The 22,620-nt window shown below is 32.5% G+C and overlaps 1 protein-coding gene across 1 annotated transcript; it reads right to left on the reverse strand.

Annotated features, from left to right (window-relative positions):
• Window positions 1-1,088: 1,088 nt before the first annotated feature.
• Window positions 1,089-8,215, reverse strand: LOC101493525 (microtubule-associated protein RP/EB family member 1B-like). The gene is made up of 8 exons (XM_004499370.4): window positions 7,752-8,215; window positions 6,621-6,689; window positions 6,439-6,525; window positions 5,345-5,451; window positions 4,983-5,122; window positions 4,792-4,868; window positions 1,957-2,070; window positions 1,089-1,362 (listed from the first exon to the last, which is right to left on the reverse strand). The coding sequence occupies exons 1-8, from the start codon at window positions 7,857-7,859 to the stop codon at window positions 1,231-1,233; spliced, it is 834 nt and encodes a 277-aa protein (XP_004499427.1). The 5' UTR covers window positions 7,860-8,215; the 3' UTR covers window positions 1,089-1,230.
• Window positions 8,216-22,620: the final 14,405 nt, after the last annotated feature.

Genomic DNA, 22,620 nt, shown 5'->3' on the forward strand with positions numbered 1-22,620 from the left:
AACGAAGCCTTTAGACGATTGGTTTTAGAATTCAATCGAAGCTTCTAGTTTAGCTTATTTGATTGGTTTTGGAATCCAATCGAGGCCTCTAGTTTAGCTTATCTTGGATGCATAGGCTACAGGTTAATAGACGTGTTATATCTCTATACTTGCTCATCACCATACACCTCCTGGCACATTGAAAGATGTGAGGGTTGGGTGGTTGTGTAACGATCTTGGGTTCAGTTTAGCTGATGCGCTGACAAATGTTCAATGAATCAAATGAACTCATGTCAATGGACATTATGTATGTGTAGTATTTCAGAGACCTAATTATTAGGGGTGTTCATGGGTACACGTAAATCCGCGAACCCGATCACCCAAACCAACGCAACTAGCATTTTGACTAAATCCATTCAAGTTCAGGTCTAACCCAAACTAACCTATTTAAACCAATGATGTTTGATTCAAATATCAGATTTAATATTTTAAACCCGCAAACCTAACCAACAAAAAATATCATTGTGACACATAGTAGGAGGATGTAGTCAAATTAAATCAAGTAGACACTATTCAAGGGACGAATAATGTGTTTGGGACGTTGATTGAGGTACAGGAGTGTTTGGCTCCGATTAGTTCAGTGAGAAAAGGCTGGGCTATTTAAATGCACAGTAATCTTCATCTTCACGACACTTGAAACAAATGGTGCGGCGTGGTATAGTTGCTTGTAATTTTGTTTTAATCTTTCGGTTGTAATCCATATCATCTAAGCAATTTCACTCTTTCGGTTTTTCATCTTCATAGAAATTTTGAATATATTTAACTCTTTTTTCATTCTTATAATCTTTATTTAACATTATTTATTGAACATATTTTAAAACTTGAAAAAAATCAAAACTCATCTCTTCCAAATTATTTCTCCCCAAATATTGGAAGAGAGCCAAAATTAAGTGACTCATGAAATACTGACTTCCATTCCCCTCCTCGTATAAGCATATGTTTGGTTTTGCAGTAGGATTGAGAATAATCCCACCATGGAAACAGACATGCATGTAATTATTCAAAAAGCATGGCAGTGGCTAATTTGAAACATCAGAGACGACCTAATATACATCTAAAATACAATGGGATATTTTCAAAATAGTTGATGAAATGAACTTTGTTTATTGGAATTAACCAAAATATCCACTGATTATCCATCCAGGCTTACAAGGAGAGAAAAAATAGCTAAAAAGCTGTGTGAGTGAGTAATCAGGCTTCAGTTTCTGGTTCATCTTCATCTTCATCACCATCCAAAGTTTGACTAATGTAAGCCTGTGCTTCATCTAATGCTGACTCTTTTGCATCAGCAGCATACAAAATCTTCTTAATTGCTACAGATATCTGCATAAAGTAGTAACACATTACACATGCATTCTTTATTTAATTCATTTTCAATGACTGCTAAGAGTATAACAGCCATAGATGGTCAAAATTCAAATAATATATGAACCACAACATGATCGAGTATTTTCATTATTAACCTAGATCTAGGCACAAAATCTTCATATATTTTTAAATATATATGAAGAATTGTAACTATCTTCAACACCAATACATAACACATTTTCAAGCTGGATCATACAAAGCAAACATATACAATTTTGAGAAACATAGCGGTTACAATCCATGTAGTATTTGAAGAGGGAGAAACACCGAATTGACATGGACGTAGAAGTAGAAAACACCTTATTGCATACACTAAACCTAACCTGTGAACAATATATGTCATTGCCACAGCCAAATGTTTTCTAATTGAAGAAAATCATTCATTAAACGACCTTTCAGAAATTTAGGCAATTGAAGGTATTAGGAAATTTCGAGACAATCGAAGGTATTAGGAAATTTAGGTAAAAGAAAATCGTTCATTATACGACCTCAGTTTTGAAATGTAAAAGTAAAATTAACTAAACTGCAAGCCTTTGCCACAATTCTTACAGGTTCATTCTCCAGTTCTGTTGTCTGACAAAGAATTTCTATGTCTCGTAGTTTTGAAAAGTAAAAGTCTCTTTCCTTTTCCAAGAGATCCACCGAGATTTTGAGATCAGTAACCTGAGAAACAAAAATCAGGATAATAATGAACAAAACAAAGGTAAATAATGCTTTCGTTAAATATCAAGGGAAAAACTTAAAACGCAGATATTGAAGCATGTATAAGGGTCTAGCATCAGGAAAATCATTAATGTCAACATAATACATACTTCAAGCTATTTAATTAATATAGAATTTGATAGAACTCATAATTTTAATGGAAGAAAAAGGTATATTATTTCTTAAAATTCAAAGTAGTATTTCTTACAATAACGAGATCGGGAAAGGATGCAAAAAGAAAAACTGAACAAGAGTTCTAAGAACTCCTAAATCAGAGCATAATTGCTCCTAACTAAAAGAATTCCCCTAATTATTTCTTAGAATATTTTCTGAATATCTTCCCCTCTTCCTATTCTCTCATTCTTATAACATAAAATAAGAGACGTTATTAACTAGCTTTTATTCCTTCCATTCATCCGTCTTGAAACTAAATGCTTTCCCACTTCGCCTTCCCTCATTCATGTAATTGAATATCAGTAGAATAAGAGAGACATTATTAACTAGCTTTTATTCCCTTCATCCATCATTCTAGAAACTAAATGTGTGTGGGGTGTGACTTGGGTGAGTGGGGCCCACTCTTTGGGCCCTCATTCCTCTTAATTTGCAGTGTTCTATCATTGTCACCCGTTTCAAAATGAGCCTTGTCCTCAAGGCTAACATTAAGACATTGATTCAGTGGTAGACTTCCAGGTTCCCAACTGACGGTTTCCTTATTCCCTTCCCATGTTATGATTTTTCTTGGCCTTAGTATATTCGTGGTAACAAAATTAAGTTCTTTTTCCTAATTGATTCTCCAATTCTCCGGATTTTGACATTGCAACTTCATAGCTTTCCCTTTCCAGTCCAAGCAAATTGCCACTTCTTCCCAATCAAATAACACCTTGCCTGGCTTATGCAGCCAAGCCACTCCCAAAATCATGTCCTCACCTTGCGTCAAACTTCCCACACTTCTCTGTTATGATCACATGGGAACCGTTTCCAAATTTCGCGTTCGTAATCGGGATCTGTTCTACTGGAAGTTGCAAAACTGCAACCATTTGAGGAGTCACAAAATTGTGACTAGCACCAGTGTCCACCATCATTGTGACTGGTATGCCCTTCACGGTACCTTCCAAATGTAGGAGAAAAGGGAACAAATTTCGAGCTCTGCCTTTCTCTTCTATTCCAAACAGCATCGTGGAGTTGCACATTATTGCAGCGTTGTCCTCCCCTTCTTTCAGTTCGATAGCTAGGACTTCACCGGCGTCGTTTGTCACTTCATCATCTCCTAGAATCACCAAACGCAACTATTTGTCAGCACACTGATGAAGAGGATGGAACCTTCCTCACATCGAAAACAGAGGCCTTGCACCTTATGATCCATTAGTTCAGAATAGTGAAGATGATTGGTTCCCCTATTTCGATTTTCGTGGTTCCTCCATCGCTCCTCATCGCCATTTGTTCGTGTTTGGTTCCAATTCCAGTTGGATCTTTGCATGCTCAATTTCGGGTTAGGATTTGACTCAATTTGAGTATTTCTGGATTGGGTTCCCCCACTTGGCCCAAAACTCGCATTTCCCTTGTTTGAGCCTGGAAAAAGACCCAGTCCGGACCTGTTTCTATTAGTAAGCCCATTACTTCCTTCTCTTCCCCCTTTTCAGTTTCGCGAACGACCTCCACCTCTGCTTCCTCTGTAATTCAACACACCCCGTAACTCTATTTCAACATCACGAGCCAATTTCATCGCCTCCACATGTGTCTTAGGATTGAAGGTCCTTACTCGCAAACGTACCTCTAATTGGTGGCCACCCAAAAAATACCCAAGGTATTTTTCTTCGGGGAGTCGCATAACCTGGGAAGAGAAATATTCAAAATCTGAAATGCACTGTTCCACATCTCCAGTTTGTTGAAGATCTTTCAATTCTTTGAATGGATTATCGCTCTTTCTTCCTCCATATCTCTCAAACAGCGCTTCCTTCAACTTTAACCATGTGAGGTCATCCTCCGTTTCACGTAGAAGATTAAACCAATGAATGGGTGTTCCCTCCATGCTAATTTTCGCCAAACGAACCTACACTTCTTTAGATATTCCCTGTACCTCAAAATATGTCTCTGCTCGCATGATCTACTCCACTGGATCGTCACCATCAAATGACGGCAGCTCCACCTTCTGCACCGCCATCTTGTATTCTGTAATTGGCGGCTTGATTGTCTGTGACACCCTAGGTGTAGGCTGATTCAACAGTTTCGCAAACTCTGTCAAAATGGCATGAGGAAATTCATCCAAGGTTTGACGCACCGAACCTTCCATCTCAGCCATTCGTATCTCCAAAGCCTCAACTTTGTCAGACGTTATTAACTAGCTTTTATTCCTTCCATTCATCCTTCTTGAAACTGAATGTCTTTCCCACTTCATCTTCCCACATTCCTTTAATAGAATATCAGTAGAATAAGATACATTATTAACTAGCTTTTATTCCCTCCATCCATCATTCTAGAAACTAAATGTGTGTGGGGTGTGTGACTTGGGTGAGTGGGGCCACACTCTTTGGGCCCTCATTCCTCTTAATTTGCAGTATTCTATCATAATTCTATTCTAAGTAATATGTTTACAGTTGGATTTCAATGCTTAAAGGAGTTTTATCTTGTATGCCATTTTGATAATCATAGCAGTTGCAGCAAGTATAACTTTCAGAGTCATACCTGCTTGGACAAGGCCTGAATCTCTGCTGATGAATTAGCCCCATCAGATCCTCCACTTGACCTCGATTGCTTAGGTCCTACACTCAAAAGTACATTAATCAAAAAGGGAAAAAGTAAAGGGAGAGTAACATGAAACAACCATTAGGAAAAAATGCACAACAGTTTAGGGTCATAGATGCCAATAAGCCAACCTGAGTTTCTAGGTGGACTGAGTGCATCGCTTGACCCAGAATTATTCATTGCATTTGATTGAAGTGACTTTGAGCTCCTTAAACTCTTAGGATTTTTGTCCTTTCCACCCTTTACCCTACGCTCCACAGGATTATAGTTCCTACAGAAAAAAAGAAGAAAAAAAAAAGGCTTTGATAACAGATATAGATAGAACATAGTTATGCAAATTTAAATATTAGTAATGAAAATTATGCATTGGACTTCGACATATATAATTCAAGCAATTACATCATAATAGCAATGATATAATAAAGTATTCCTACAAGTAATATCAATCAAAGCTGTTTAAAGGATCAGAAAGAACACAGAGCAAGTAGCATACTCATTCATAATGCCACCATTCACAGAATCACAGTAACGTTTCAGCCATTGCAGGAACTCCAAGTTGTCCAAAGGTCGCCCTTTAACAAGCCTGCTAACCTCAATATGCTGCCACATGGTAGTCACATTAGCTCAACAAATGCAAGCATCAACTACTTATTGTGCCAAAGTATTTTCTTATACTAGTTTTTATTCTCAAGTGAAGTTATTATATCATGAAAATAAATCACTTTAAAATCAAGAACTTTCACACACTGACATTAAAGACATGCAACCAAATCCAATAAAGCTAGGATAGCATGGCCTAAAAATTAAAATATCTAGTATTGTTGAGCATCAAACCAAGAACACACCCCAACTTTGTACTCCATCAAATCTCTTATGAAGGCTTAAGCACCTCCCTGCCTAAGGAAAAAACCCTAAAAAATTGCAGTCCACTAGTGATGAAAGTGTAGGGTATAATTGGGGAAGAGGAAACATAAATAGTCTCCTTAAATATGGAATGTGCATGAACAAAGGGGGCATTGGATAAACAACTTAGATGAAGGTTTATTCACTAAACATTTATCATACTAAAGCTTATATATATTGAACAGTTTGGAACAGTTTTAGGTGAGCGCTTATTTATCATACAAAAGTTAATGTATCAGTAGTTTCTACAATCAAATACTTTATGGGGATAAGCTTTGTACAAGCTATTTCCAAAAGCTTTTACAATCAAATAGTTTAGGGGACAAACTCTGCTTAAGCTAACTTATAGGAATATTATAGGCTATTTTTTAAGCTCTTCAAACACTTACCCAAGTGAATGTCATAACATAAGCCCAAATGCATGAACGGGAATCAAGTTATCAAATTATCTTTCATCAGCATTTCTAGATCTTGATAATTATACTATTTCACATAAGATTTTCTTGCATATAAATAAATTATGATATTTTAAAACCTAAAAGAAGAAATGTTGATACCATACTACAATAAATATTTATAATGAACCACCCCATCCCACTGTTATTTCTTGCTTTCATATACACAATAGCAAAGCTCTCTTCCAAGTGTTTAGCTTAACATTAGGAGGGAAGGAAAAAAACACACCTTCTCAATTTTCAGCTTGTTGAACACTTCCTGTAGAACTTTATAATTTTGAATCATATCATACTCCGTCTTTGCATCAAAATTCACCTAAAGTGAACCCCAAATTTCAAAATTGCTTGTAATTAAAAGGAAATATCACAAGAGAGACAAAACAGAAAGTAAAAGCAAAGTTGTGTTGCAACCTTATGCATTGGCACAACCCCTGGATACGTCATGTCCATCATTTGGCATTGCACAGCACCAGATGCAGCCTAGCAATAAACACAGGGAATATGCATAATGAGCCTGAGAACAAGAAAGTATACTTTCATCATAGATAATAGTCAGCTTTGAAGTCATAACTGTGCCCCCCGTTTTTAATAACGAAATAACCTAGAAATTTGATGCATAAACAATGGTAGCTGCATCCTGTGTGAATGCTCAAACTTGAACACACTACCATTAACATTAACAGTTGGATATATAATTATCTGACGTCCTTAACTGCCCAAACTGTCTCGAACATTGTGTGTTTGTTTGAGACAGTTTCGACTTTCAACAATTAACAGATAACGATTTATAATGCAAATTTTATCGAAATATAAGAGATGGCTTGCTTCTACAATAAACAACTTCGAGAGTCCAGGAAATCTGTAACAAACAAGCTACGTGGTGCATTAAACAAAAACTTGTACTTGTAATAACTGGGGGAGTAAAGTCTATCTTTTCTGCTTAATTAACTCTGTTCATAAAAAATGCAACACAGACTAATTTAAAAAATAATGTTACGAACCAAAAATACATTGAAGCTTTGTTTTCACACAAACGCTGAATCATTTCTTCAAATGTCCAAAATGTGAACTCCCAAAAATCAACATGCAGATCAAACAAATCCTATTGTGTTTCAAATCAACTTATTCACATTCAATCAACATGTCTACACTAAAGAACAATCCCCCCTAAATGCCAAACACATTTGCATTCTTCGTGAATTTGATGCGGATTTTGGCAAAAGTTACATTTTAGAACTTCAACAAATCACAATGTCTGCCGTGGATTTCGCCAAACTGACCCCAATCCAAACAAGCTTGTTTTCTTATTCCAATAAAACCATTTAAAAATAAACCCTCCTTTATGAGAGAGGGGTAAAAAGCAATGCTATTTAGGTGGAATCAAAGGTTTCATATTAAAATGCATCACCAACACAAATACCCCCCTCCCCCTGGGGAGGGGTAGAAAGCAATGTTATTTAGGTTATTATTATTATTATAGCATAATAGAAAACGCAGAAAATGTTAAGAATAAAAAAGAAAACCACATTTTGATTATGTTACCTCTTCAATGCGAGAAAGGTTAAGTTGAAGACCATTGTTGATCCAAGTGAGAATCTCATTCCTACCGACAAAGTAAGCACTATCCATTATCCCTATACTAGTCGCCATTTTCAGAATGAAAAAGAAAATGAACAAGAACAAGAAAAAGAGAAAGAGTTTTTTTTTTATGTTTGATTTTTGATATAAGAATGGGTGAAGTGAAGATTCTATAGGGACGAAATCTCGGGTTTCTTTGAAGTTTAAAAACAAAAAAGAATTGTTTTTAATTTTTGTTTTATTTTTGGGAAAAATGGGAAACAGAAAGAAAGTAAATGGACGGTGGTGAAGGAATGAATTGATTCTGGTGGTGAGAGATGAAACGGTAACGGAAATGGAAACGGGAAACACAAAAACGGATAGTGGATACAAACTTAACCCGAACCAGAAAATGAGTTGTGAATTTATGAATATTAAACGATTGCTTCCGGTGCTGACAATGGGAGGTGGGAAATGCCTTTTTAAATTATTTTTTTATTTCTAAATTATTTATTCTTTTTAAGATAATTTAATTTATATATGTTACTGATGTGAAAGATTTTTATACTTTTAATCAATTATATCTATTAAATTATTATATGATTGCTAATAATTTATTTATTTTATAAAACTTTTTACACTAACTTATATATAAATGAAAGTCTAAAAAGATGCTATCTAACTTTATGTCTAAAAATTTGGATATTATATTGTGAGACTTGAGAACGAGTTCTGTGAAAAGAAATTGTTGTCTTAACTTAAAGTTTGTGAATATTGTGCCCATTTATTGTATTTTTCTAAATACCGATTTTAATATTTTTTATTTTTTAAAAAATTTATATTTTAAAAAATTATTATTATGATCATTTATTTAAAAATAATAAAAATTATTTTAGATTCATTTTATTATAAATTAAAAAATAATTAATATTTAATAACTTAAATATTTATTATTATATATTTTAATATGACAAAAATCACATTTTTTTATAAAAAATTATCATTCTAATTATTTTTTTAAATATTATTATCTAATAATAGTTGTATTAAATAAATGAAATACTTAAAATAATACTTCATAATAAATTATTTAAATTAATTTTTTATTTGAAATTTTATTTTTAAAATAATAAAATTAAAAAATTAAATAAAATAAAAAAAAATTAAAAAAAAAAAAAAAACTATAACAATAGAAGCTTTGTCTTGAAAAGAGCTTACGATTTCTAAGAAAATAGTAATTTTAAAAGTTTTTATACATTTGTTAGTTATATTAACTTCTTTTGTAATCAATTACTCCCTTAACTTTTGTTGAAAAAAAGAGTTTATGAATTAGGATCCTTTGAATCATGTGGTTGTTGTCTTTATTCTGGAAGAAGGTAAAGTAGTTGCGATCCCATAACCAACAAATTCCTTAATTTGGATAAACGTTTAACGAAAGTAGCAACTTGAAGGGATAATTACGGCATTAGCTATGTCAAATGCTATTGTAAGTAGTCTTGATAGATGAAAAGTAAACGGACTTTTTATTACTTTTTCTTTCAAAATGAAAAACGTTTGTAACAACCACGTAAAGAAGCCCACAAAATCTAGTAATTGTAAATGTTTTGGAACTTTTATCATGTCATTCAGTGTTTAACTTTTGAATGTGTGCATGTGATAAATACATATACTTTTTTCATTAATTGAAAAACACCCATATATGCTCCTCCCTATTGGTTTTGGCCAACAAAATGGAGTATTTATTTTAGGATCATGCTAGACATTCTGTGAGACTTATTAAGAGACAAAAATTAAAAACTTTGTCAAAAAAAATAATAAATTATAAATTTTTAAGAAGTTGAAAATATAATTTTCGATATACTTTCGAACTAAAATTCCTATATTTAGTTTCTTTGGATTAGGCCACAACAAACACAATTTTGAAGTGTGTAAGGCCCATTAAAAAACAACAACAAGTGTTAAGACTCGTTCGCGCTCCACAATCTGAAGCGTGGAACATATCTAACATATTTATGCATTCCACAATGGTTCTAGCGCAACTGTCAACATCGTTTCCTGCCAAAATCCATCCATCATCTTCCTTTGTAAGGGAAACAATTTGAAGGGCCATGTACGATATTCTCACGATTCCCTCTCACTCTATTAACTTCACTCATTGACTTATGAAGTAGCAATATCAATTACAAAAAAAGAAGAATTTGAATTGTGATCCTTTTTCAAATCATACACTTTATTTTAATTAACCCAAGAACAATTTTGGTTAAAATAAAATAAAACTCCATAATATTCTAAATGTGTTAGTTTAAATAAGACAGTTCAATTTATAAGTTACTGAAATGTGATTAGTGAGTACAAGATAAATATAGAGAAGGAATAAGAAGATTACACAAAGATGTATCCTAATTCACCCGAGGTGGACTACATTCAGTCCTCACAATCTATGAGATATTCCACCAATGTATTTAGCACCAGAACATTCTGCTATGTACTATCTTTCTTGATCACACTTTGATCAATTACAACATTCACCTTCCAATCTTAAAAAGAATCTCTACAATCACTTTTCAGTCCATAAAGGATGATCCACGAATATAGTGATAAAAAGTGTTGGAGATCTAAGACTTCTCAACTCTTGATTTGAGATTGATTCATCAGCAAAAATCCAATAGGATGATCCACGAATATAGTGAGAGAACTGGAGTTTTGCTTGAGATAAGAGCTTTGAAACTTGAGCTTAATTGATCAAATGTAGATTGATTGCTTTGGAAACTCTTGTCTTCATCTTCTAATTGATTTTTCTTTTATAGAGGAAAAGAAGCTTGAGAATTCAAATAAAGTTGAATATAGTCGTTAGACACACTTGCCAAGTGTGAGATGTGATTTGATCACAGTAACCACATGTTTGCATTACTATTCAAAACATTCATGATCAACCCAGAACATTTTACCTTGAATCTGAAGGTAACGTGAATGAGTGTGAGAATGACTTGTTAAATGTCAGTTAGTATTGTACTTGATCAAATACATACATAACTTTTTGCAATAGCAATGCTAGTATGGCTTATTAATGTCTTTTTGTCCTTTCTTACAATTCATCAATCTTGAGATCAATCTGAAGCTTGTTTTAACCAATTGAGCCCTCAATTTGAGTCATTTAAGTTCTCATTAAATCTCAACAGCCCCATGTGTCAATTTGACATTATTATCTTACAAATGGACTTCCTAAACTAATGTGTTTTAACTTTGTCTTTAATAAAGGACAACCATAATGTTCTTTTGATCATTCTCCAATCATTTTGACATTCCTTTTGAAGATTCTTCCAAAACATCTGGACATTACAAAGTGAATGTTTATCTTGATATAGTATTATATGGGATCACAAATTATGACCAAATTTTTCTTGATTGCTTTGAAAAAGACCGCATTATTTTAGCATGAATATGCATGCTTGAGTTTGATTTCCTATCTTTAAATAGATGATCACTCAACACACACAATTTAATAGATAATATATCTAGAATCATGATTAACAATCTAATTAAATGTTTGATTGTCTTCTGATAGCGTTTCAGTAAGTGTACTGAATCGTTGCAAGTAATAATAAAACGGTAGTACCGAGTGTCGAACTCAAGGATTGCGTTTTACTATTGAATTATATTTAGTTACTAAAATTGAACAAAAAGTTCCCAAGTTGATTGAAATAATATTTAGAATTGACAGCAATAGTAAAATTGATCCTTTATAAATTGAGAAAAATGTCAGGGATGAGTTTCACTTCGAATCCAACCTTGGTGTCTAATTTGAACCTAGTTATTGAAATCCTTTATTGAATTATTACCGAATTGTCTTTATTATTCTTGCCCTAATGTCTTAGTGACATAACCTTTAATTCCAAAGTAACCCCTAATTCCTTAGTAGATTTAAGATTAGAATTAAGCATTACCGTATAGAAATTCTCTTGAAAATTATTGCTTTGCAACTAATTTAATTGGTTTCATGACCTGCACCTATGTCTAGACTACAAATTCATGAATTTCTCATCTCAAGCATTCGTAAAGTCCACTTCCGTTTCAAAATACAAATCGTAGAACATTTTAATGTTGATCAAGCAATAAAAAGCATTAAGCACGGAGATGAGAAAAATTATTCAATAAACTCATTCATATAACTAGAAATCAAATCATAAAAATAAGGGTTTCATCTTGTTACACTCATCCCTAACAAATAGGGTTTAGTTACTCATGACAGAAATAAAAGAGATAAAGATTAGAGAAGAATTACAAGAAGGATTCATGAATGATTCTTGATAAAACTGCTCCAATGGCGTCAGAAACGGCCGTCTTTGAGTTTCTATGCTAGGGCAAGAGTCTTCCAACTTCCCAATAGTCAAAAAGATCCCTAAAATAGTAAAAATATGCGTTTTTATGGTTGCTGGTGCGGGTCGCGCGCCCAGGCGCGCTTGGACGCGCTTCAGCGCGTTTGGGCAGTAGCATATGCTGGAAAAAGCGCTTGGCTTGCGCTTGGGCGCGCTCCAGCACTCAGCATCTGCTGTCTGATGTATTTTGCATTTTTCTCATCTTTTGCGTCTGAATTTGGTCCAGGTGTCTTCATGCAAGTTGTAGATATGGATCTTAGCGTTCATTAGCACTTGGAGTGACACTAATTGGACATCTAGAACTCCAGATATAGCTGAAATACTCCACATATATCATGTTGATTTTTCACCAAAATTCAGCACTGCACTAAAACAAAACGCAATGTAAAATTACGACAAATTCCTACTTAATCAACGAAATAAAAATAAAAAACATTTTATTAACTCAAAGAACAAAAATCAACAAAATGTATCAAATAAATCCTTAATTTAACTGATGATTGAGGATAAATAAGACTAATATAGTGGGAAAATATGCATATGATGAAGAGTCATCATCTTCAAAATAATAATTAGAGGTTTTGCCTCAACAACTTATCCTACCTCAGATCATTTGGTGTCATCTTTAGGGACACTCCCTCCAGTTTTTCAACTTAATTCAATATGAACTACTCTAATATGGTTGGAATAAAGAGTTCCAAACAAGTTTATAGTGTCATCATCCATCTAGTATTGCCTCCACACAGCGGAAAGACAATGTCTCCATCGCTTGTGTCCAACGCTCAGTGAAATCCAAAATTCTTTGGTTTTTCCTCTAACTCCATCTTATGCACCACCAGTCTTTGATTAGAAGAAGGAAAATATTTCTAATAGAAAACTCACAATTTGCTTGATGATGTCAAGTATAAGAGGTATTTATAGGTACAAATAGATAACTCTAGACACATTTTTAGGAGCTTCCTAATTAATACTCATTTCTAGATACTTCCCATATTTTTCTGTAACTAAAGCACTTCTAGATTATTACATAGAAATTTTATATGGTTCTAGACTTATCTAATTTAAAATTAGTAATAACATTGCTCCCCCTTAATTTGAAATTTTCTTCTTCATTCCAAGTTTTGCTCTTAGCCTTTGAAAGTCTCCAAATTTTAATGGTTTTGTAAAAATATCTACAACTTAATCTTGATTTTTCACATATTTAAGCTCAACTTTCTTCTTGGCAACGCATTCTCTAATAAAATGGTACCTTGTGATAAAGATCTCAAGAGCATGAGGATGATCCATATTTTAATAAATTAGGATGAATTTTATTTTTATTTGATTTATAATAATTCTTAGTTTGTTTTAATTTGGAATTGTAATAGTTTTAATATAGATTTAGTTGATGTTATATGTAAGTGAAGATACTTTGCTTCCTTATATTTAGTTTATTTTAGAAAAATATGATGTAAGCCTAATTTGGGCAAAGAGAATGGTGTCACTTATGACTCCATTTAGGTTTAGAGATGATTTTACTATAAATATGAATTTTTAACCTCATTAAAAAAAGTTTGAATGAATTAGAATTTCTCTAATGAGAATTGTGAGTGAGTTATGTCTCCTCTTTAAGTTCTTGAATTATAACTTGCTTGAATCTATTCAATGACTTTCTTACCATTGTGACGATTCTTCATTGGCTTATCAACCATCCTTGATTGTGGCGCCTTCTTCATATTCTCAACCTAATCCATTTTTGTTTCTTTATTTTTCCTTATTTTTTTGTCATTTTATTTGAAGAAACTATTTGGGTAGATCTTCAATCTCATGTGAAAGTACTCAAATCCACATCACTTGGTATTCAGAGTTTGTCACCAAGTGGTAATATTTGTTATTAATATTTGTTTTTAAGATTTTGAAGTCCTTGGAAAATTTGAAGTTGTAGGTTAATTTCTTGAAACTTGATATTTGTTTTTGTGTAATCTTGAGTTGCTAATTGATTATAAGTGTTATAATATGTGTGAAAAGGTTTAATTTGACGATTGTTTGCTTCATTTGGTGTGAAATTCAAAATCTTGAGTTGCTGGAAAAAAAAATTCGCAGAAATTTTTTATGCATTGCATCATCATCTTCACTTACAACTCTCTTTGATCCAAAATTTCATTTGTAAATTCGTTTTTAATGTTATTTCTTCCATACGTGTCCGATTCTGAAAATTCAAAAGCCTAAATTGATTAGAAAAATGAGAAGAATTCAAATATGTAGAGAACAATCCGAACAGATAAGATCTTTGAAAAAGTGATTTTGTACATAAGCCCTTATTGAAAAAAAGGCATTTTAAAAAAAATCCAGAATTGGTTCACTTTGATACATCAATCACTATTGTCTTTATTAGGAATTGCATGTTTTATCTTAGTAATTTACTCCTCACATATTTGTCAACTCGCATATTTATATCACTTAGTCATTTAGTTATAATCTTTTTTATTTCTTTGATAATCTACTTGGTTGTGTCTCCATATACTTAGTTTTTCTTGTTCCTCATTTTAAATTCTCTAAGTTTTGTCTTAGTGTTTTCCTTCTTGAAACTCTTGTAGTGATAGCATGTGTGGATTTGTTACATTGTGTTTGAATTGTTGATTTGTTTCTTTTTAAGAATTTGAAAGAGGAGTTTGAGTGGAAAAAGACAAGAGTGCACGTCATTAAAAAAAAAAACCATCATTGAGTGATATGCACGAGTATTACATTTCTTGAGTGCAAACACTTAATGAGTGGTGAAGGCTTTATTTTTATTTCCTTAACGAGTTCTTGTCATTTACTTGATTATTGTGGTACTTGTTGTTGTTGTTGACATCAGGAGTGGAAGTGAACCAAATCCTCCTTCTTCTAGAACCGTGTTTCTTATGGATCATTTTGCAAAAATTTAGAATACTCAAATAAATGCCTTGAGAGAAGGGCTTATAAATCAAAGAGATAAGAGATCTCATCATGGAAGATCTTCTCAAAATGAAGATGGATTCAAAATCGAGGGAAAAAATTAGACATAGATTTCATAAGGAGAGAAGAAGATATAAATATTATGATGAGAAGGAAATGAAGCATGAGAAGAGATTTAGAGAAAAAGAAAGAAGATGTGAAGATTATGATGAGAATGATACAAGGTATGCAAAATAGAAAAGTCATGTATAATATAAAAATGAGGATCAAGAAAAAAAGAGAAGTATATCATATCATGAATATATTAGAAATTTTGTATTGGATCCAGAGTATGTCGAGTATCTTTATGAAAATAGGTATGCAGAGAGAAACTAGCCTTGAGAGAGAAAGAGAAAATCAAAGAAAAGAAATAGAAAGAGGAAAAAGATAAATTAGCCTTGAGAGAGAAAGAAGAAGATGAAAAACATTTGAGAGATAAAGAGAAAGATATTGACTACAACTATTTATCTAACTTTGATAATTCTTTTGCGCAAGTGCTTGAAGAAGTGTCTTTAAAGAAGGAATGTCATTAATACATTGACTTTGAAAGCAAAGAGAAAAATGATGATAAAAATGAAAGTCTCTTTAAACAATAGAGTGAAGTGAATGAAACAATGTTAGTACTTGAAGGTGATTGGTCAAATATTTCTCAAAAGGAAACTTGTAAGAAAATTATTGAGTCACCATTTGTTTGTAATGAAGATAATGTTCATAAGACTCAACTTTATTTGAAGCCTTTACAAATACAAAGTAACATATTGTTTGCCACAAATTTCAATCCAAAGAAGGTATATTTAGTTATGAATATCAACTTCAAAAGGTGTAACTTTATTCTCATCTTTAGAATTTCTTACCTTGACCATAAATGTGATAAGATGTTAATTGTTCAAAATGGAAATATGTTTCACTACTTATTACATTTGATGATTTTTCCAAATTTCCATTTGACCCTGGTGGATATGATGAGCTTATGGCTTATATGGATTCTTTCTTCATGTACGATATAATGGAACTTAAGTTCGTGGTGGAATTTCTTCAAGAATGTGAGAATGATAAGAATCTCAAGAGCATGAAGATGATCCATATTTTAACAAATTAGGATGAACTTTGTTTATTTTCATTTGATTTGTAATAATTCTTTATTTGCTTTAATTTGGAATTGCAATAGTTTTCATATATATATATATATATATATATATATATATATTTAGTTGATATTGTATGTAAGTGAAGATACTTTGTTTCCTTACATTTAGTTTATTTTAGAAAAACATGATGTAAGCCCAATTTGGGCCTAGAGAATAGTGTCACTTATGACCCATTTAGGTTTAGAAATAATTTTACCATAAATATAAATTTGTAACCTCATTGAAAAAAAGGTTTTAATGAATTAGAATTTCTCTAATGAGAATTATGAGTGAGTTATGTCTCTTCTTTAAGTTATTGGATTAGAACTTGCTTGAATCTTATCAATGGCTTCCTTACCATTGTGGCGATTCTTCATTGACTTATCAATCATCCTTGATTATGGCGCCTTCTTCATATTTTCAACCTAATCCATCTTTGTTTCTTTATTTTCCCTTTTATTTTGTCATTTTATTTGAAGAAATCACTTGGGTAGTTCTTCAATCTCATGCAGAAGCACTCAAATCCACATCACCTTGTCTATATGTGCTTGTTGCGATCATGAAACACTAGATTATTTGCAATTACTTGTGTAGACTCATTGTCTATACAAATATCAGTAGCTTCCTTTTGTGGCATATGAAGTTCATTTAACAATCTTATTATCCAAATGGCATAACAAGTGCAAGATGTTGCTGCTACATACTTTGAATCACATGTTGAAAGTGTGACAATAGGTTGTTTCTTTGAGATCCACAAAAAAACATATCCCCCCATGAAAAATATAAAGCCACTATTACTTTTTCTATCATTAATATCTCCTGCAAAGTCGCTATCATAGAACCCAAAGAGTTTTAAATCATTAGAAGAAGAGTAAAATAGTCTATAATTAAGTGTACCTTTAAGGTAGCGGGGTATCCTCTTAGTAACTTTCATGTGTGTAGTAGTACGAGTTTTGAAACGACTCTCTACTCCAACTTCATACAGAATATCAAATATTGTCCATGTTAAGTATCTTAGGCTTCCAACGAGGCTTTTGAAAAAAGAAGAGCCCACATTTTGTCCATCTTCAAACTTTGACAATTCCAATACGCTTTTAATTGGTGTGTTTACTGAATTGCAATCAACCATTTTAAATTTCTTCAAAACTTCATTCGCATAGTTTTCTTAAGAAATAAATATACCTTCTTCCAATTGTTTTACTTCTAGACCTAAGTAGTATGACATGAGCCCAACATCAGTCATCTCAAATTCAAGCGTCATAACCTTTTTGAACTCTTCAAATAAACTTGAATTGTTCCTAATAAATATAAGATCATCCACATAGAGACAGACAATCAAAATATCTCCATTATCACATACTTTGACATAAAAAGCATATTCATTAAGACAACGAGCAAACAATTGTCTTAGAAGTATTTTTCGATGCGATTATCCATGCTCTTAGTGCTTGCTTTAATGCATACAATCCTCTCCTCAATCTCAAGACTTTATCTTCATGTCCTTTAATAGCGTACCCCATTGGTTTCTCAACATAGACCTCTTATTCAAGATAGCCATTTAGAAATGCTGATTTTACATCAAGTTGATAAAGTTTCCACTTATTTTGAGTTACTACATGGATTAGCAAATAAATAGTGTCCATGCAAGCAATTGGTGTGAAAACTTCTTCATAGTCAACTCCATGTTTTTGTTTGTTGTATTTGACAACAAATCTTGCTTTGTATTTTTCAACCTCTCAATTAATATTTTTATTAGCCTTGTACATCCATTTGACTCCAATAACTTCATGACCTTTTGGAAGCTAATTCTCAAGTGTTGTTCTTCACAATTGATTTGATCTCTTCGTCCATGGCTTATCTCCACTTTTTATCTTTCACTACTTCGCCATAATTTAATGGCTCACTTTCCACCAAGAGACAACACAACTCTTCAAGGTCAAGAGTAACTTCAGTTGACCTTTCATAAATGTTTTCTATATCTTTCATCTTACTTGGTCTTTCGCTTGAACTTTCATCTAGAGAAGTAGGTGAAGGAGGAAGTGAAGAAGGTGGAGTTGCATCTTGAACAAGTGTTGTGGTCTTTGATCTTCTTCAAAATATGGAAGGAAATTATAGGTTGTTTCTTTTTTACCCTCCCAATTCGATATAGCATCTCCATCAAATTCAATATCATGACTCACCAATATCTTATTGTTGTATGGGTTGTACAACTTGTAACCTTTAGAATACGGATCATAGGCAACAAAGACATGTTTGATGTTTCGATCATCAAACTTAGATCTTTCTTGTTGTGGCACAGGTGTATATGTTATGCTCCCAAAGACACACAAGTGATTAACACTAGGTGTCCTTCCATTTTATGCTTCTATAGGTGTTTGGTCTTTGACATTTGAAGTCGGAGAGCGATTTTCCAAATGGAGCGCACAAGAAACTACTTCACCCTAAAACTCTTTTGGCATGCTTTTGGATTTTAGCATGCATCTTGCCATGTTCAAAATAGTTATATTCTTTCTCTCAAGTACTCCATTATGTTGCGGAGATCTTAAAATTGTCAACAGACGGATAATTCCATGAGTTACACATAATTCATTAAACTCCTTCGAAGTGAATTCACATCCTCGATCAAATCTCTAAGCTTTGACTTCATGATTGCTCTCTTTCTCTACAAGAGCTTTAAAGTTCATGAAAGCAAAAAAAGCTTCTGATTTTTGCTTTAAGAATAAATCCATGTTTTCTACTAAAATCATCAATAAAAATAATAAAATATTTACTCTTACCAAATGAAGATGGATTGGTGGGCCCACATAAGTCGACATGCACAAGTCGTAGTGGCTTAGTTGATCTTGATGTGGCTTATTTAGAGAAACTTTTTCTAGCTTACTTTCCAAGAAGACAATCTTCACACAATTGATTTGGATGATTAATTGAGGGTATCCCTTTCACCACATTCTTTTCTCCCATAATTTTAAGTGTACCAAAGTTCAAGTGGTCATACCTCATATGCCAACGCCGTGTTTCATCTTGGACATTCATCTTTAAACATTTTGCTTCAATAGTTCTTAGGTTCAAGATAAACATTCTATTTTTCGACATAAGAACCTTAGTGATTAAACTTTAATTTTGGTCTTTAAGCCAAAGATGTATATTTTCATGAGAATTTCATATCCTTTTTCAAGAAGTTGACCCAAACTCAAAATATTACTCTTTAATTTAGGCACATAGTAAACATCACTAATCAACTTATGGCTCTCATCTTTAGAAGAGATTAGAATCGTATATTTCCCTTCAATTTTGACTTTTGATGAGTCTCCAAAGGAAGCATTTCCATTCACCTTTTCATTAAGCTCCACAAACATCTCTTTGCATCCACTTAAGAACTAAATCCACTATAAAATGATAATTATTCAATCTGCTTCTTCAAACATTGCGTGTTCTTAACGCTTTTTCAAGCTAAGTACTATTTTCTTGCCTCTCCAGGCACTTAATATTATTCACCTCTCTAAGAAACAAGTATTGCTTCCTTGCCTCTTCAAGCATTAAATATTGTAAGCCGTCTAAAGGCTACCAAAGGTACAATATTTGGATTCCCTAAGATTCTAACATCACTCGTCTCTTGAATTGAGTATTATAAACCTCTCCAAGCATCAAGTATTATTTCATTTTCTCTTGAGGAAATTAGTATTATAAGTTCTCTTCAAGCCACATAAAGTATAGTATCTAAATATCCTTAAGATATGGTGTCACTCGCCTCTTGAGTTGAGTATTATATACCTCTCCAAGCAATAAGTATTATTTTCTTGTCTCTTTAAGCACTAAGTATTATAAGGCCTCTCCTGGCCACCAAAAGTAAAACCTCTATATTTCCTCAAGATTTAGCGTCACACGCATCTTGAGGTGAGTATAGTTTACCTCTCCAAACATTAACACCAAATTCGTCTTCTCATTAATCCGACCTTACTTGTCATGCCAATGAACACAAGTATTCTCTAAGTCACTCCAAGAATCAAACATGTATTCTTTAATCTATCCTCACCATGCTCTACAACATCTATTCTTTATTAGCCTTACCAAGCTCAACAAACTTGGTCTTCCCAACAATCCACCATTGAGCCATTAACAAAATTTTAGTTTGCATATGTGGTGATACAAAGTCATCTATGATTCTAACTTTATTATGAGAATATACAACGAATAAAATTTACCTTTCTAGGCAAAAAGTATTGTTTCCTTGCCTCTATATGCATTGGGTATTATAAGGCCTCTCTAGGAAAGTAGAAGTACAATGTCTGGATTCCCCAAGATTTTGCCGTCACCTCTTAAGTTGAGCCTTATACACATCTTTAGGCAACAAGTATTAATTCCTTGCTTCCCAATGCATGGAATGTTATAAGGCCTCTCCAAAAGTATAGTTGATGTATTTCCTCAAGATTCGGCATCACTCGCCTCTTAAATTGAGTATTGTTCGCCTCTTCATACTACAACACCAAATTATTCTTCTCAATAAACCACCTCAACTCACCATGCCTAGGAACACAAGTATTCTCCAAGTCTCTCCAAGCATGAGACATCTATTATTTAACCTAGTCTCACAAGCCTCTGCAATATGTATTCTTTACAAGTCTCACCAGGCTCACCAAACTAGGTCTTCCTATCAATCTAGCAACTACCCAACTGTGATAAACGAGTGTTTTAGCTTGTTCAAGCATCCCATTTTTCATCTAGGGTTGTTGCCATTATCAAGTCATTTACAAAAGTTAAGTTTGTATCTATTGTAATACAAAGTCATTTAGGATTCTAACTTCGTTACGAGGATATGCAAATAGGATATAAACAATAAGATATTAGCTTATTTACAACAAGAAAAATAATCATGTAGGAAAGTATTTTACAATCTTACTTTTTTTTTTCAAGACTTTTTTCAAATATATTTTATCCAATTGAACTTCTCCCTTTTTTTGTTCTCTCATTGTGATCTTGGGATTACCAAGTCACGTTAATCAATTTCTCTCTAACCATGGATGTTCATCAAAACATTCTCATGGGACTTTCCGACCAGATATTATAGTTATGTAAACGTTATTAACCAACAATGCTTTGATACATGAATGTTCGCCAACAACATTTAATTTGAAGTTCCTTTTATAGAACTTGAGAAAATAGTCATTGATATATAGTCGTTGAACATATAGTTGTTCCTATTGCAGATGCCATGTCATTGAAGTTGCAAGAATGACTATACTTTATATGGTGTATCTGTACGGCCAATTCATTCAAATCCATGATCATATTTGACTTTATAGATTGAACTCGTACTTTTAGAAGTGCGTCTGAAATTTCTATCATCTTATATTATACTTAAATTAGTTGATGTCATTAACAGATGCAGATGTTTAAGTGTAGACACTCCTTCGACTACTTTTGTTGAACTAACTATCTTCTGATCTTCAGTAACCATATGATTTTCATTTCTTGACTTCTATCACGGTCCATATCCTTTAGATTGTCAATAATATATATTTTACATCTCCATGATTGATTGCATAACATTCTACATACACTGTTGTAGTATCAGTTTAACAATGCAAACAATCGGTGAAAACTAAAATTTGTCTCCTCTAATTTTCTATTCCCTATTGTTCCTAACAAGAAGCACTCTTTAAAAAACAATAGTCCCTAAATATAATTTTTTTTTCTTCAATTTACTAGATTCATTTATTTATTCTCCAAACGTACTCCTTATTATTACTATGATTCAACATTTTTTCCAACATTGTTTTTTTTAGTCACATAACTCTTATGTTTCTCTTCTATCATCAAAACTTTTTCTCTCTTAAACACATGTACTCCCTCTGCTCAAAATAACGGTCATATTTACAAAAAAAATATTTGTCCTAAAAAGACAGCTACTTTTAGTTTTTAATGCATTTTTTAATTTTTTTTTAAGTACTCTCTAATTAATACAATGAATTTATTATTCTCTCACTTTGCCTTTATGATAATTAGAATACATAAGTGGTTAATAAGGATAATTTGGTAAAATTAATATTATCTCCCTTTCAATTATCATTATTTTGTCTATCAATTATCATATTTTCTTAATGTGTATTAATTAAAATACATCAATAGTTAATAAGGATAATTTAATAAGATTCATATTCTTTCAAATGTGAAAGTTATTTCTGAGACGAAGGAAATAACATCTAATTTTGAGATAGAATTTGAAGAAATAATTTTCAACAAAAATTGGGATGAATTAAATTTAAAATAAACATATTATAGTTATTAAAGTTTTCAAATAGAGTAGATTAAACAATTGAAAAGATTTCAAAAAATAACTCCTAAAGCTAGACTCTTGACTTGATTCAACACCGACTCAAAAAACATTAAACTATTGAT

The sequence above is a fragment of the Cicer arietinum genome, chromosome 5, assembly GCF_000331145.2.
Source record: "Cicer arietinum cultivar CDC Frontier isolate Library 1 chromosome 5, Cicar.CDCFrontier_v2.0, whole genome shotgun sequence".
NCBI lineage: Eukaryota > Viridiplantae > Streptophyta > Magnoliopsida > Fabales > Fabaceae > Cicer > Cicer arietinum.

What these genes read in the sequence shown, in the direction of transcription:
- LOC101493525 (XM_004499370.4), bottom strand. Translation starts at nt 7,859, where the DNA reads ATGGCGACTAGTATAGGGATAATGGATAGTGCTTACTTTGTCGGTAGG. An exon ending in ACCTTTCTCGCATTGAAGAG is followed by an intron (nt 6,690 to 7,751) that starts GTAACATAATCA and finishes GTTTATTGCTAG; the next exon opens with GCTGCATCTGGTGCTGTGCA. An exon ending in AATGGTGGCATTATGAATGA is followed by an intron (nt 5,123 to 5,344) that starts GTATGCTACTTG and finishes TTTTTTCTGTAG; the next exon opens with GAACTATAATCCTGTGGAGC.